Source organism: Solea solea, chromosome 14 (genome assembly GCF_958295425.1).
Source record: "Solea solea chromosome 14, fSolSol10.1, whole genome shotgun sequence".
Taxonomy (NCBI): Eukaryota; Metazoa; Chordata; class Actinopteri; order Pleuronectiformes; family Soleidae; genus Solea; species Solea solea.
Window position 1 is genome coordinate 22,663,721 of NC_081147.1, and position 14,373 is coordinate 22,678,093.

General features: G+C 40.4%; 2 protein-coding genes across 3 annotated transcripts in view; both read right to left on the bottom strand.

Moving 5' to 3' along the window:
* The window catches only part of rab28 (RAB28, member RAS oncogene family), a 28,488-nt gene extending 23,565 nt beyond the window's left edge, over nt 1–4,923 (bottom strand). The window contains exon 1 of one of the 2 annotated variants that reach the window (XM_058650391.1): nt 4,408–4,921. In XM_058650391.1, coding sequence (XP_058506374.1) covers nt 4,408–4,482 — 75 coding nt within the window. In that variant the 5' untranslated portion in view covers nt 4,483–4,921. Of the gene's footprint in view, nt 1–4,407 lie in introns of both variants that reach the window. The other variant, XM_058650392.1, reaches the window with a different exon arrangement.
* Nucleotides 4,924–9,801: 4,878 nt separating this feature from the next.
* nkx3-2 (NK3 homeobox 2) lies at nt 9,802–14,059 on the bottom strand. Its single transcript, XM_058648980.1, has 2 exons — nt 12,397–14,059; nt 9,802–11,341 (listed from the first exon to the last, which is right to left on the bottom strand). The coding sequence occupies exons 1-2, from the start codon at nt 12,767–12,769 to the stop codon at nt 10,917–10,919; spliced, it is 798 nt and encodes a 265-aa protein (XP_058504963.1). The 5' UTR covers nt 12,770–14,059; the 3' UTR covers nt 9,802–10,916.
* Nucleotides 14,060–14,373: the final 314 nt, after the last annotated feature.

The window sequence follows — 14,373 nt, forward strand, 5'->3', positions numbered from 1 at the left end:
TTAATGTGGTACTTGACAATCACTGAGGGTTAGAGGATTTGAAACTAAATTCTTTCTTTCAGTCCACTAAGCTTTCACTTGAGCCTGTGCCCTTATCTTTCTCCAGTCGTACTCAAATACGACTGCACTTTGTCTTGTAACTGCTCCAGGGAAAAGAAAAAGGAAGATACTCAAATTATTATTTATATTATTCTTTCTTTCAAGTCATAGTCCCTTTCAAAATAAAACCTCAACATGTAACCGCGTCTTTCTTGATCAACGTGTCCTTCAGGGGTGCAGCGCATACTCCATGATCCATCTAATTCTTTTAAAAGTTCACTGACCTGCAGACTTTTTCAAATCACAGCACGCAGGGCATATCATAGCCCCGAGAGCGGCTGAGGAATGACTAGAGGTGACTGACGCAACAAGGAGAAAATCGGCCATTTAAGTAGCCCAAACAATCACTGACAACACAGGAATAACAAGCTCGGACAGCAAAAATGTATTCCACATGCTCGTGCTGGCCTAGTTGGCCATTTGTCTTGGCATTCCAGTAGCTTGGCCCTCCTCCCTCAAACGTAGACCTCTTTTTTTTTTTCCACCATACAATTGGAGCTAACCAGCGAATGTAAAAGCTGGCGTAATCCTGACACTCCAACAGAGAACAGCACAGGGTCACCGATGATACCAGTGCCGGGAAATGAGGGAAGTTCTACTGAAACAAGAAACTGAGAGAGAGAGGGAAAAAAATATGGCAAGCTGATTATGTCCATGTGATGCAACTCGTAGGAGAGAGAGAGGCCGAGCATTTGTTGCAGCATGGTATTAAAACTGCCTCTTTATTCTCCTCACAGACAGATATAGAAGTTATTCTGATGAAGAGTTTCTCTGTTGAGGACGTTGCTGGGAAATCGGGGATTGAAAAACAGAGCCGTGTTTAAGTTAATGCCCAGCGCCCTCATACGTAACCCACCATATTTTAAAAACATCTCGCTCAGGTGGACAAGCCGTCTCAGATCCGCCCCTCTATTTCTAAATGGACACCCGACCACAAGCAAAAATACCGCTTGGACTACACCGTCCAAGAAAAACTGATCCGATTGCAATTTGCTGAGCAAATTGACATTAATAAGGGGGGGAAACGGCATTCAAGGTGTCAGTCAGTGGTGCCTGCTCAAAATGGGGGGCAGGGCTCCTGTTTTCTGCCCAAAACAGACAAGCAGGTAAGTCATTCAGACAGTGACGAGCTGACACCTGGCAGCAGTGTGGGGAGGGTTATTAATGTAGCGTATCTGCTGGGAACTGAGTTGTGTGTGTTCTCTGATCAGACCCCCAACCCCCAAACCCCAAATGAAAATGTCGAATTTCCAGAATGAGAACATTCATTTTTCTCATCGGGTCTCACCATTACTGCTACATTCATTTTCTTTCTCCCCGAGGAAGGAGAGATTAGTTATGAAAGGGGATGTGTAGCTGAAAAGCACTTGACATCATTCTCTTAACGTTCGCACTCATTCATTCGGGGGGATTGGAGATGCAGTGAAGAAGAAACGCAGCTCAATTGTCATGACGACCTGCAAATAATTGTTTGGTGTGGCAAAGGAAAAAAAATTCCACTGTTATGGACGTAAGTTAGACCGTTTTTTAATCTGGCTCTTTCATATTTTTTTAATGAACACACTGAAGGATTCAGTCCAGTGGTTTTGAAAAGGGAACTGGGACTAAGAGCAGTCCATGACATCACCCGCGGGCAAACACAAGGCATCAAGAAAAGTTATATTTCTCCTCATCGTTCAGACACAAACTCTGTTCCCAGTGTTATTTAAATCAAATGAGAAAATAATAACGTCTATTACAGGGATTAAGCAGACTTCATTTCCTTAAATCTGGAGCCAGATGCATAAGGGGGTCTTGGCCTGGAGAAGAGAGGTGCACTGACAGAAAACAACAACCAGCTGTAAGATCGTGGCTTTAGCAAACGGTGGGCTTCTTTTATCAATTACCACACTCGCTGCGATGCACCCCGAGTTCACACAGCAGTAGCTGTGAAGTGTTAAGTCAAATACAGGAAGTGTAACTTCATAATTTAATATTCAAAACAATAAAAACAATTAAACAAACTAAACATAAAATTTAACTTGTTTTTTGTTAATATATGTCTAATAGAATAGGATAAAATAGATCTAGATTATTGTCCACCAAGGTAGAAGTTATCCTTAAACACAGATTAAAGAGAAGCTTTTTATTTCATGATTCTCTCGCAATGCAGTCTAACATGTGGGTTTGCATCACCATGAATGCAGCCATTAAAATGCACAATAAATAACCTTAATTTTAATGAATATTACTGTTGATGTGAAGTGGCAGGATGTTTACATTTTGTCTCTATCAAGACTTCAATTAATTCCAAAAATATAAGGAAACGACATCATACAGACAGATAATTGTGTAATTATTCAATCCAAATGTCTACAAACGTCGAGCGAGCTGCCAAAATAACCCAGTGAAACTGTGTCCGCCTCCGTACATCACATGCGCTCACACTCATGTCTCCAGTCTGAAAGTCTCCTCTTCTTAACTGCAACATAAACAATCAACCATCCTGCTGAGTCACAGTAAGGTCAACAACGTCGTTGCATCCATCTGTACGGAAGAACAGCTCGGAATAAACGGACCGTTTTGACAAAAAACACAAGCAAGAATCCAGAAGCAGGCAGTTAATGCCACAGCACGACCAATCATCATCACTGCTCTCTGTTTATACACTATGGTAATTCCTACTGCCATTAGCAACCATCCTAATCCTCCTGAGGTTTTCAGTGCTCAGATGCAGGCCAGAGAAAAATGCAGAGGCAGAATAAGTGAAGGCAAAGAATGAAATAAATAAATAAAAATATGTTTTGTGTTTGTATTGGTTCATGTTTTCTAAAGTTGCAGTGTGAGGAGCTCTCCTGGCCACTATGGGAGTACAGAAAATACATCATTTGTTGCAGGACAAGTACCTTAATACTGGGCTCTTGTTCACATTATAACCTAAATGTTGCCTTAATTAAGGTCATGTGACTTTACACTTGGCATTTCTGAATTGAACACCTTTGCACATCCTCTGACGGCCAGAAAAAAACATCTGATTTCTTGGCATAATCCATATTATCCATATAGAAAAAGAAAAAGAAATCCGATTTTTTCAAATAACTCAAGATCTGTCTCAGTCTGAACACTCTTGGCTGCTTAAATCGGATTTCAAATCTTCTTTAGCGTCACACAAAGACAACATGGAAACCAGTATCACACCCGCAGTGTGAAGAAAAACTCGGCGACAAAAGGAGCTTTGCACCACAACTTGACAGGGTGATTATTTGGAGAGCAAGATGATGGAGCGATGAAGACCACGCCACAAACACACAAATTCTGATTCAAGAAGGATTCTAATTTTCCTGCAGTCCAAACACTCATCCTGTCCAAATATTCATTGTTGTTTGCAATGTTTATTTTTTACAAAAGTACTGAAAACTATTCTGTGCTTTTACTGATGTAGATTGGCTTTCACTACAAACTGTTTTTTACACAAATGTTTCAGTACTTTGATTGAGCGGGGTCTAACTATTAGATGTTGTTTCACCATGTACAGTTTGTGTGTGTATGTGTGTGTGTTATTGTATGAGTAGCTTTGTGAGGACTAGGAATGGGACGATTTTAAAAGTTTACGTCTCGATTATCCCTGGCCAAAAGTAATGCGATTAACGATATTATTAGGAAAAAAAATGTGTTTTAATATGATTTACAGGTGTAGCTTCCTGTCTGCACTTACAGTGGTCAGAAACATCGCAGAAAGGATACGTATTTTAAGTGAATAAAGATTTAATAAGTTCATAGATGGTGAATTAAGAAACAGATCACAACAAGCACTGAATGCTGGTGAAATACCGATGTTTTCCTTCATTCACGATCAACAGGATAATAGAAATTCACCACGATTAACTTATTGTAAGTGCTTTTAGTCCCAAAAAGCGATATTATTGTATGTTGTCCCAAAAAAAACAAATAAAATCATACAGAGTAAGGACTTTTTGCATTTTTGGCCTGTCCTCAGAACTTTAAAGGGCTTTTTCAGGGTTAAGACCTGGTTTTAGGGTTAAGGCTAGACTTAAGGTTCAGGGTTAGGGACTTAGTTGTAATGTTTAAGGTTAAGGTAAGTGGTTATGGATTGCGTTATATTTACGTATGAGGGTCCTCACTTGTGTGTGTGTGTGTGTGTGTGTGAGAGAGAGAGAGACTGTTAGCCTATCGTGTTATTAGCAGTTAGCTGACTAAGCTAGGTCAGCGTCAGTCGCCATGGTGACGGTGCACGAGACGGTTACCATGAAAAGCAGGATACGTGTGTGTGCGCGAGAGAAAGGGAGACAGCGACAGGGAGAGACTTACCTTCCCACAAGCACCATCTCCAATCACGACAATTTTGAGCTGTTTGTCCTGACTCTCCTCCTCCGAGTCCGACATGGCGCTGAAATAAATGAAATAAATGAAATAAATGTGCCTCGACTGTGTCGCTGTATGAACCCGAAACGCTCTCAAGCTTCTCCCCCCCGGTGTGTGAACGTGTCTACGAGGATAATCACAGATGGATTAGACAAGCGTTTGGTGGGGAAACCGACGCCATTTTGACTCTGCTAACAACACCGACTGACTGCTGCTGCTGCTGCTCGGCGTCATACACTCACGCGCTGCTGCTGCTGCTGCTGCTGCGGCAAAAACACACTCTCTACACGGTTTTAAAAAAACCAAAACATGAGAGCGAATATCTAACCGGAAAGGAGACAAAAGCTCGTCAACTGTCACGACAGTTTGTCCCTGTTTTCACTGGCGCCACGGACACCGGAGCATTATCATGGGGGAAAACTGCTACAACAGAACCGGAAACCCAGCCAGCGCCAGTGTGGTGGTGGTTGCGTCCCGTATGTGACGCGCTGCAGTTGCCATAGTAACAGGGGTCAAAGTGTAACTACTGTGTGTATACAAATATGAAATATATTTATATTAAAAACAGAAGCAGAACAACTACTTTTGGAAAATAACTCTTAAGAGGGAAACATTGTACTTTTGATGGCTATAGTTTAAAAGTACACAATAATATAATAATAAATAAATAAATAAACAAATTACAATTTTAAATACAAATCATCAGAGAACAGAGAATCATCAACAGCATTTTGTCTCATCTTGTTTCATTGATCACGATGCTGACTTGATGTATGTGAATGTGTGTGTGTGTGTCAACACTTCATTATTATTATTATTTGTATTAGGAATAGAAGAATAAATATGAGTTATTTTACATTTGATACACATATTGCTACATTGTAGACTTTGGTGGTGGCAAACGTGACCAGATCAACTTTCTTCTAAGTGTGAGTGGACTTGTTCTGACCCACTCTGTGAATGAAAGCTTCATTATTTCTGAGAGACAGAAAACCTTTGATACCACACTGTGTCGTGAGGCAGAATTAGTCAATTAAAAAAGTCAATTGATAAATTTAAACGACTTACAGTCACTGGACTTTTGATTGATATTTAACAGTGAAAGTCATGTGACAGCATAAATGTAAAGAAAAGTAATCATTACTAGTTCATGTGAATAATAATAATATTTATAAATATTTGTATTTCAGCAATCCGAGTCACTGATGTTTTAATAACAAAAGTTGTCAGATGATGTTATAACACTATTTGGTTGAGGGTTTTTTTTTGCATGTGTTAACAGACACACAGACTCATTGGAGGTAACTTTGCATGTGATATAGTCCCTCTGCAACACAAGGTTAGAAACTGGAGCATGTGGACCAGATTAAGTTTATATTTTACTCTGGTGCTTTAAATGTCAAAGATTGTGATTCATCAGATGAAGTCAAAATGATACAGACTGAATATGAGGCTGTTGTGGTGTCTGTGGGTCTTGGAGAAAAATGTTCTGGTAGAAAAATGTTTGAATGCAGCATTTTAACACGTGATAGATTATATTTATATACTTGTGCACACAATAGCATTTCATTTGAACTTAAATAGTCTATTTATGTATGTTCTGCACCTTGTCTAGAATTCCTATTGACTAAACATTGTCATATTTCCTCCATGAATAGACATAAACGTGTGATATTATGGTAGGTTACTACCAAACAGGTGATATACTATGATACTACTATTTTTGGGCTGTCTTTCATTCAGTTCACACATGGACACACGCAGGCATTATGGGTAACTGTAAAGGTTATATATGATGATTTCGGTTCACCTTAATGAAAACACAGTTCCCAGTCTAAATAAAAGTTTCAGTTTCAGCACCTTTAAGGATTTTACATCACAGTAAACCATTATGGACAGTTGTTCCTCAGCAGACCTGTTCATATAGAAAGACCTTCTTATTTTTTATAGCTCAAGAGTCTCCCAGTCGGCCACAGTTCAGATATATCAGTATTTGTTACCAGCTGTGAATGCAACATGGATGTTTTGACCAAATGGGCATTGGCTGAAAGATATTATTTTGTTTTGTTTATTTTAAATACAGTTATTTGGTAACAATAACTGTTAGGGTTAGGGTAATAGGGTTTTAATTTGTAAAATTATTCTCTATAGATTCCATAATCACAATAAGGGGACGGAACTTATACTTTATGCAGCCTATACCTCTTTGTTTTTTTAGATTGGAACCAAAATACACCAAAAAGTATTCAGTGTGGGTTAGGGTTAGGATTATAAATAATATATCATTCAATTTAATAATAAAGTCTTAAACACAAGGCTGTAGAACAGGACACTGGATTTTTGTACATTCAGGAATACAATATGTGGAATTAGTTTTTAACCAAATAAAAAGTTTAACTATACACCCTTTTGTGAGTTGTAATATTCAGTAATCTACACACAATTCTAGTGAAATGTTTCACTCTGTCATGGAATTTTCTTTGGTATGAAATCTTATTTGTGTGTAGGTTTTGTCACACACAAAAACCTCATGTGGTGTTTTAAAAAAAAACAGAACCTGAACCTGAATCATGGCTCGTCTTTCACATTTGGCTTCAGGAGACGGGGAGGAGGATGTCGCTGGAACATGGGGGACGAGGAGGAATTCGCACCTGGGCCACTTTGAAGCAGGTGGCAGTGGGTGTCAGTCACGTCCGTGTCGTCCTGTAAAGAAATGCTCATGGGGGTATGATTGACAGCTTTCAAACCGGAAGTCTCATTGTTGTTGTTTTTTAGAGGTTGCCGTGGAGACGATCGGGATGTTGAAGGGTGATTGAAGGTGATTAGTGGATGATTTTTTTTTCTTAGACACACCAGTGAAGAAGAGAGCGTCTCTGATGAAAAATGTGGAATATGATACTGATTTAACACAATTTTATATACAGTATATACAAATACCCATATGTGTAATTATTTATCCTGATGATTTTGTCATAAAATCATATCATATAGTCACATTTAAATTGACTTATAAAGGTTTTTCACTTTGCAAAAGTTGCTTCATCAAAGATAATTTTTAATGAAATAAAACAAAACAACACACTCAGTAGACTATATAAAATATGCGACTGGGCCTGTTTTAAAACAAGTGCAATTATTGGTCAAATTAAAAAAATATAAAATAATAATATAGGCCTATCAGTGCGTAAATTAACCTCCTGTTGATTATTAGGCATGACCTTAATTCACGGGGGCATTGACAATATTAAATTAAATAACATTGAGAATGAAGTCTGTATTAAAACCAAATGGGCACGAGATTCATGAAAAGATATTTTTGCAGCGTGATTTTGGGGGAAAACCGTGAACTCCTGCTGTGTTTCTGACTTCTGACTAAAGAACTCCATTCACGTTGTCAACCACAAAAAAAGACAGACGTCCAACCTATTAAGTGATAAAAGAGGAGCTCGAACTGACTCAAAAGTCTTAATTTAGGTCGAGTTTAAAATAGTTCACGTGTCCACGTCTCTGTGCGTGTGCAGCGTGTCTATTAAACGCCAATTTTCTATCATTGATTCTGTAACTTGATATAAATCAACAGCTGGAGAGTCTCAACAAGTGCGAATAATTACAGCTCAGCACAGAAGTCAAGAGCGCGGCGGGATTGTCCTTGGCTCTTGGATGCGAGATGGCGAAGATCAGTTCAGGCCACGCAAACCACATTTTGATCGGAGAGAACGTTATAATCATTCGACAGCAGCGAGAAAACCCGAATAACAATTAAATCAGGCGGACTAAAAAACGTCTGTTGAAAGTCAAGTTCAAGCCCATTATAACTCCATGTTTTTTTCCCACCACAATAGGTTAAAAAAAGTCCCAAAATTGCATTGAAAACACCATGAGATTAAAAATAGCTGTTCCTTTGTTGTTGAATAAGACGAGAAAGTGCGTAAAACATCCTTAAAACATCAATTCTTCAGAGGTCTCACCTTTAATTTTCAAAATCCAGTTAATCCAAAAAATGTGCATAAAATCAGCATAATTTAAAAAAGCAAAATACACCAAGTGCTTTTCCCACGTAACCAACGTAAAGTTTGAAAAAAAAAAAAAAAACATGCGGTGGAATGAGGCTAATGTACACCGATGAGGGTATTTGTAGTTCATCAAACGCAGGTAGAGAGGAAAAAACAGCCAAAGCGATGTCTCTCTATATCAGATATCTTCACATGCAGGTATGAAAGGAAGTCATGTGGGACGGTCCACTCCTCAGTATCCTCCTCTGTCCTTTAGGAGACAATGAGGAGCATCACTGCCGCTGGAGATCATGGCCTCGGGGGCATGGCAACGCTATATATGTATATACCTGCATCAAGCAGATCAGATTTTAGAACACAGATGGGCCGCTCGTCAGTATAGGAGGACTGGTTTCACTACATTGGGTTAAAAAAAAGATGCAGCACTGATCAAACAAAACCTCGCCTTTACCCTTATATACGTCAACCCACGTGTCCGTGCGTAAGAGGCGTCAGTGCGCAAAAGCAGAGTGTCATTACGCACTGCGGCTGTCAGCTCTGAACTGGACTATTTTCACATTTGGGTCCCAATAAATGACACCTCTGTGACTCAGTGACCTCCACTTTACATATGGTAGACTAAATGTATGCTGTATATGCACACACACACACACACACACAACTGTGAGACGCTGCCCACACCATTTTAGAAACCTACAGTATCAGTGGGAGTGAGAAGGTGTCTGTGATGTCCGACCCAGACTTTACACTCAGACAGAATAAGCCGATACTCCCATAATAATTCAATTTAGAGTGAACTATATGCCCATTATACATTAATGGCATTTTCACGTTTGTTACATAGACAAGTGTTGCTATTTTCAGAGGCCAGAAAACGAGAATCTCCTCCTTTTTCCGCTTCTTTGGTTTATATTTAAGCGCAGTGACACGGACTCCTTAACCCCGGAATACCCCTCTCCTTGTGTTGACATGCAGCCCTAAAGGTAGCTGTCAGTTTACCCTGTCCGAGAATCACAGTGCTATTCATCATTATTTGACAGGTGTTGTTTGGGAGAGAAGTCATGGTGGCCAACATGAGGAAGAGGAAATTAAATACTTGAATCCAAGAGGTTTTCCTTTTTGGGAGAGACGTTTTCCTGTAGAAAAAATACGAATATCGTATCAGTAAAGTTTTGCAGAAAATGAAAAATTAACTAATTTATTGATTGATTTAATTGAATCAGCTATTGATATATAGGCCAGTTTCAGTTTGTTTAGCAGGGAAACATACTATTTGTTATTTTAACTGATAACTATGGTTTTATGCATCAACATCAAACATAAGCAATAGTTGTTATTTGTTTATTACAAAGCAGTAAATATTAAATGTGTCCTGTGTATTTCCAGCGTTCAGTAAAAAAAATATTATTATTACACCATTAACCAGCGCTTTACGTGAAATAAGACAATATATATCCAACTCAAATGTGTTACAATTATTAATAAAATCAGACTGTTTTATTAGAGTAGTTTTTAATAGAATTCCTCCATTGCCCCCGCATTACACTCCAGCATAAAACGCCTACAAATAAAACTGCATTCAAGCGGAGGTAATGCCTGATATGTTTTAATGTTGTCATTTAACACATGTACAATTTATCCTGTTTTCCTGCCACACGATCACTGCAGACCAACGACACAACAACAACAACACCACCCTCTCTTCAGTCTGACACTGTACAAAATATCCGAACTATAATGTCTTTCTTTTTTTTATACATTGAAATAATGTAATAATGCATATGCTCAAAAGTGCTGAAATATCTTACCTTTACAAACACAGCAATGAAACAAAAACAAAAAAAAACAAAACAAAACAAAAAACACACACAACCTGTAACAGAGACAGTTATTTGAAAAGTCAATGGAATATGCCTATTTCCAATCACTGCAGAGGTAGGAAGGCGCTTGTAAAAAATATAAACCAGCAAAAGGTGACACACTTTCAGTCTGTGGAGGCCTCAGGGTCACAAAATGGGGTCCGGGTCCGGGTGTGGGGGGCTTCAGGTGTCCTTCGGGGAATCCCTTGCCTTTGATGTTCTCCTCAAAGTTTAACATACTGATATTTAAAAAGAGGTCCAGTCTTATCGCTCCACCCTCTCACAGCTCAGATATTCAGGATTATATTCTTTAAATCGTGTAGAATATCGTCTGTATCGGGGATCCTCTGTATTAACTCACAATAAGGAGTCATTTTTGAGGATGTAGACGCGTAAAAACGCTTGCTCTGGCCTGAACAGCAACGAAGATGCACTTCAACCAGAGACCGCTGAGCAGATTATCCTCCTCCTCTTGTCAGAAGAAAAAAAATAGTTTAGTTTATTTTGTTTGATTTCCTGGGAGCAAAAAAAAAAAAAAACAGTAAAAAATAGGATCTGAATAAATACAGTCATGACTGAGATCTCACTGGTTCCCCGCACACGCAGAGAGTGTCCACGCAGGGAGGCAGTAGGCGTAGGGGTAATAGTAGGACGGCTGCAGGGAGAGCAGCGGGGGCCGCAGGATCTCTCCCGGGCTGTACTGTCTCTGGTCGTCCCGCACCAGAACCTTCACCGCCACTTTCTTGGCCGCCGGGGTGGACGCCATCAGATCGGCGGCCATTTGGCGGCGTTTCGTCTTGTAGCGACGGTTCTGGAACCAGATCTTGACCTGAGTTTCTGTGAGCTTCAGGGAGGCCGCGAGGTCCGCGCGCTCCGGCCCGGACAGGTACCGCTGGTGGTTGAAGCGACGCTCCAGCTCAAAGACCTGCGCGTGGGAGAAAGCGGCTCTGGAGCGCTTTTTCCGCTGTTTGGGCTGATCCTGGCTCTTCTCGTCCAACGTGCTGGAGTCTAAGGAGACACGCGCACACACAGAGCATATGAAAGTGAATTCCTGTGTTTATCTGTTACTCATAATCACAGTCAGATAAACTTTGACGTGGCTCAGCATTTGCAGTCTTCAATACACAGAATAAAACAAAGCGCCTTCACGAGTGTTTTTGTTATAAACGGAGTCCTAGCTGATAATCTGATTGCTTTGAAAATGTGAACCATCCGATCAAAAAGGTAGAGACGTGAACCTGGCGGGGAGAACTATTCAAGGACAAAGTCACCAGAAACTGAACATGAGGGTCTGAACGTTGATGTGGGATTCATCTATGACTCAAAAGTGCTGCAACTTTTAGACATTTTCCGAGGCACATGGACACACTCACTTTGTACAACGAGAAAGGGGCCCTGTGTGGAACTATGAGAATGTATCTATTTTCGTTTGTTGACGAACACTTTTTTTCAAATACATAATAAACAAATCACACAAAGTGAGTGGGTGCTTCAATGTCTGCGTTACATTTGTCTTAATGTGTCTGGATGTTATGAAATCATGTGATCTGCAAAAACAACCGATTGTTTTGAGAAAGTACATCTCGATTCAACACAGTTTCTGACACTTAACGTGCGTAAATCCAAAATAAAAAATATGTATTTTCGACGAGGCACGAATAAGCTTCACATAGAGTGTAACGACTCTCTTTCTCAATGTCTATTTAAAAAAAAACCACACAACTTTGTGGTGGTGCCAAAGTCGAACGATTAGACAGTGTTGTCTGATAATGACCGTGCGTAAAAGGTGCATATAGTTTGTGCGTAAAAATTGCACATTTCTGTGCGTAAAAGTTAGCAGGGCGTGGAGAAGTTTTGCAAACAGACGTGATATTCTTCACTAACACAATCATGGCTCTGGTTATGATCCCACAGCAGCATAAAACGTGCAGCATCAAGAGAGTGACGTTTAAGGCAATCCTTTACGTACTGCGTCAAATCAAAGAGCTACAGATTTTTATTGTTATTATTATTATTATTGTTATTTTTAAGGTTATAAATATGAGTGTTTCGGTCTGACTCACCAGTGGCATTGTTGGGCTCACTGTCGCTCTTTGCGTTCTCCGCAGCTGCAGACTCATGGTCCGTCTCCTCCTGCACACTTTCCTCCGGCACATCCGACGCGGCGTCCCCGTCCTTCTCCGACTTGCACGTGGCCGGAGTCTTGCTGTCGTTGTCGTCGCTGAGTCCCGAGTCCGAGTCGTAGTTTTTCTGGTCCATCGGCTCACACGCTTCACCGTCGTTCCTCCTTGACCCGCCGTTCATCTCCCCAAATATTTTCCAGCACGCAGACTTGGAGAAACACATGTCCAAATCTGGCAAGTGTCGGCTGTCGTCCTTTTTGTTCAGGATGGCTTGGATTGAGAACGGCATCAGCGAGTTGCCACGAACGGCCATTTTCACTGCAGCAAAAAGAAAAAGTTTCCTCTGTCTTCAAGTTAACTAAATAACCGGCCCGGATAAGTGGAGTAAAAGTCACTTCATGGACATTTTAGTCTCCTCCCTTCGTGGAGCTCTGCTGTGGCTGTTAACTTTTCCCCTCCACAGTGGGTTCGTGGTCGCATCCCCGCAGGAGAAGCCGTGGAAAGTTCCTGCTACATCCGCAGGCACGATGCTGCTCCTCCGTACAGCTCTGTCATCAGCCCGGGATCGCTCCACTCTCTGGCTCTTTTCACCCAATTTTTTCTAACGTCCACCCTCACCTGTGACTGACAAGCGCTGCTCGTCGTCTCCCATTGGCCCAAAAAGGGAGGGAAGCTCTGTCGTGATTGGCCACTGTAAATGACGTCACGCCATAATTCAACCGGATGGGCAGAAAAAAGTTTCGTGGACGCTTTTTTCGCAGGAGGCAAAACTGTCATGATGAAAGTTGCAAAAACACACGTGTGTTCCATTGGAAACTTTAATCCAAAACACGAGAACAAACTGAATCTCTGCGTGGATTCTGCTTATAATTATGCGTGTCTAATTAGGATCTCTGATCCTTGAGGGTTTTATGATTATTTGTTGTCGGAAATGTATACATTTAAGCTTTGGTTAAAAACCCTGTAGTCAGGGAAAAGCTGCGTCCCGTGCGTAAAAGTGTGAAATCTCATGATTTTTTTAGCAGCAACACAAGAACGTGAAAAATTAAATAAACGTTCAAATCTCATCACTGCGAATTAAGCACCAGAACAAGAATGGACGGATGTCAATTTAAGAAAAAAACCGTAACCCTTCATTAGGTTTGTTGGGAGTTTGTTATATTGTTTCCCTTTGGCAACATTTTTGGACACAAACCAACGCGTAACCGTCTGTTACCAACTCCTTCCGTCAGTCTACGTTTTATTTAAATCCGTTTTAGTTTCATCGAAGTGACCTCTCTCATTTAATTTGACAGTGCTTCATGACCAGGTACAGGCCTCGGTTTGTGCGCAAACCAAACCAAACCAAACCACTGCTTATCGTCGATTCTCTATGAGATACAAGTCAATTCATCAAAAGCTTTTCTCCTTAAAGTGAAACTGCCTTTAATTAAATTAAGGAAACATTTGTTAACAGGTTATAACGTTTGTTTCGGCGCGTGCACACTGATGCGTATTTGTGAAATGAAGTGGAACACCTGGAATACATTTGTTCAGTTGTTGTTCATCATTATCACTGTGCGTAAAAACGTTTCCAACTTTAACATCAGAGTGAAAAATTCCCGGTACGTATTTTTTTGCATGCGTTAAATTATAGGTCGTTAATTTTCAGTGTTTATCTGCAGCACGTGGAGAATAAAACACGAGCGTGGTCAGACACACACTCAGCTGTGACTCTGCGCGGCTGTAAGTGGACAAACATCTGTCGGATGCTGCAGATGTGGATCATGACCTCTGCTCTGCTCCGATCTCCTGCGTGGAATCTCACAGCTTCTCTACAGCCTTCGACATCTCGCAGACTAGTAACGTTTTATTTTATTTATATATTAAGCTGTTGTTTGTTTCGTTTGTTTATTTCTCATTTTTAGGTTTGAAATG

Coding starts and splice junctions, on each gene's coding strand:
- nkx3-2 (XM_058648980.1), bottom strand. CDS start 12,769: ATGGCCGTTCGTGGCAACTCGCTGATGCCGTTCTCAATCCAAGCCATC. Junction 11,342..12,396: donor TGAGCCCAACAATGCCACTG/GTGAGTCAGACC, acceptor GTGTCTCCTTAG/ACTCCAGCACGTTGGACGAG.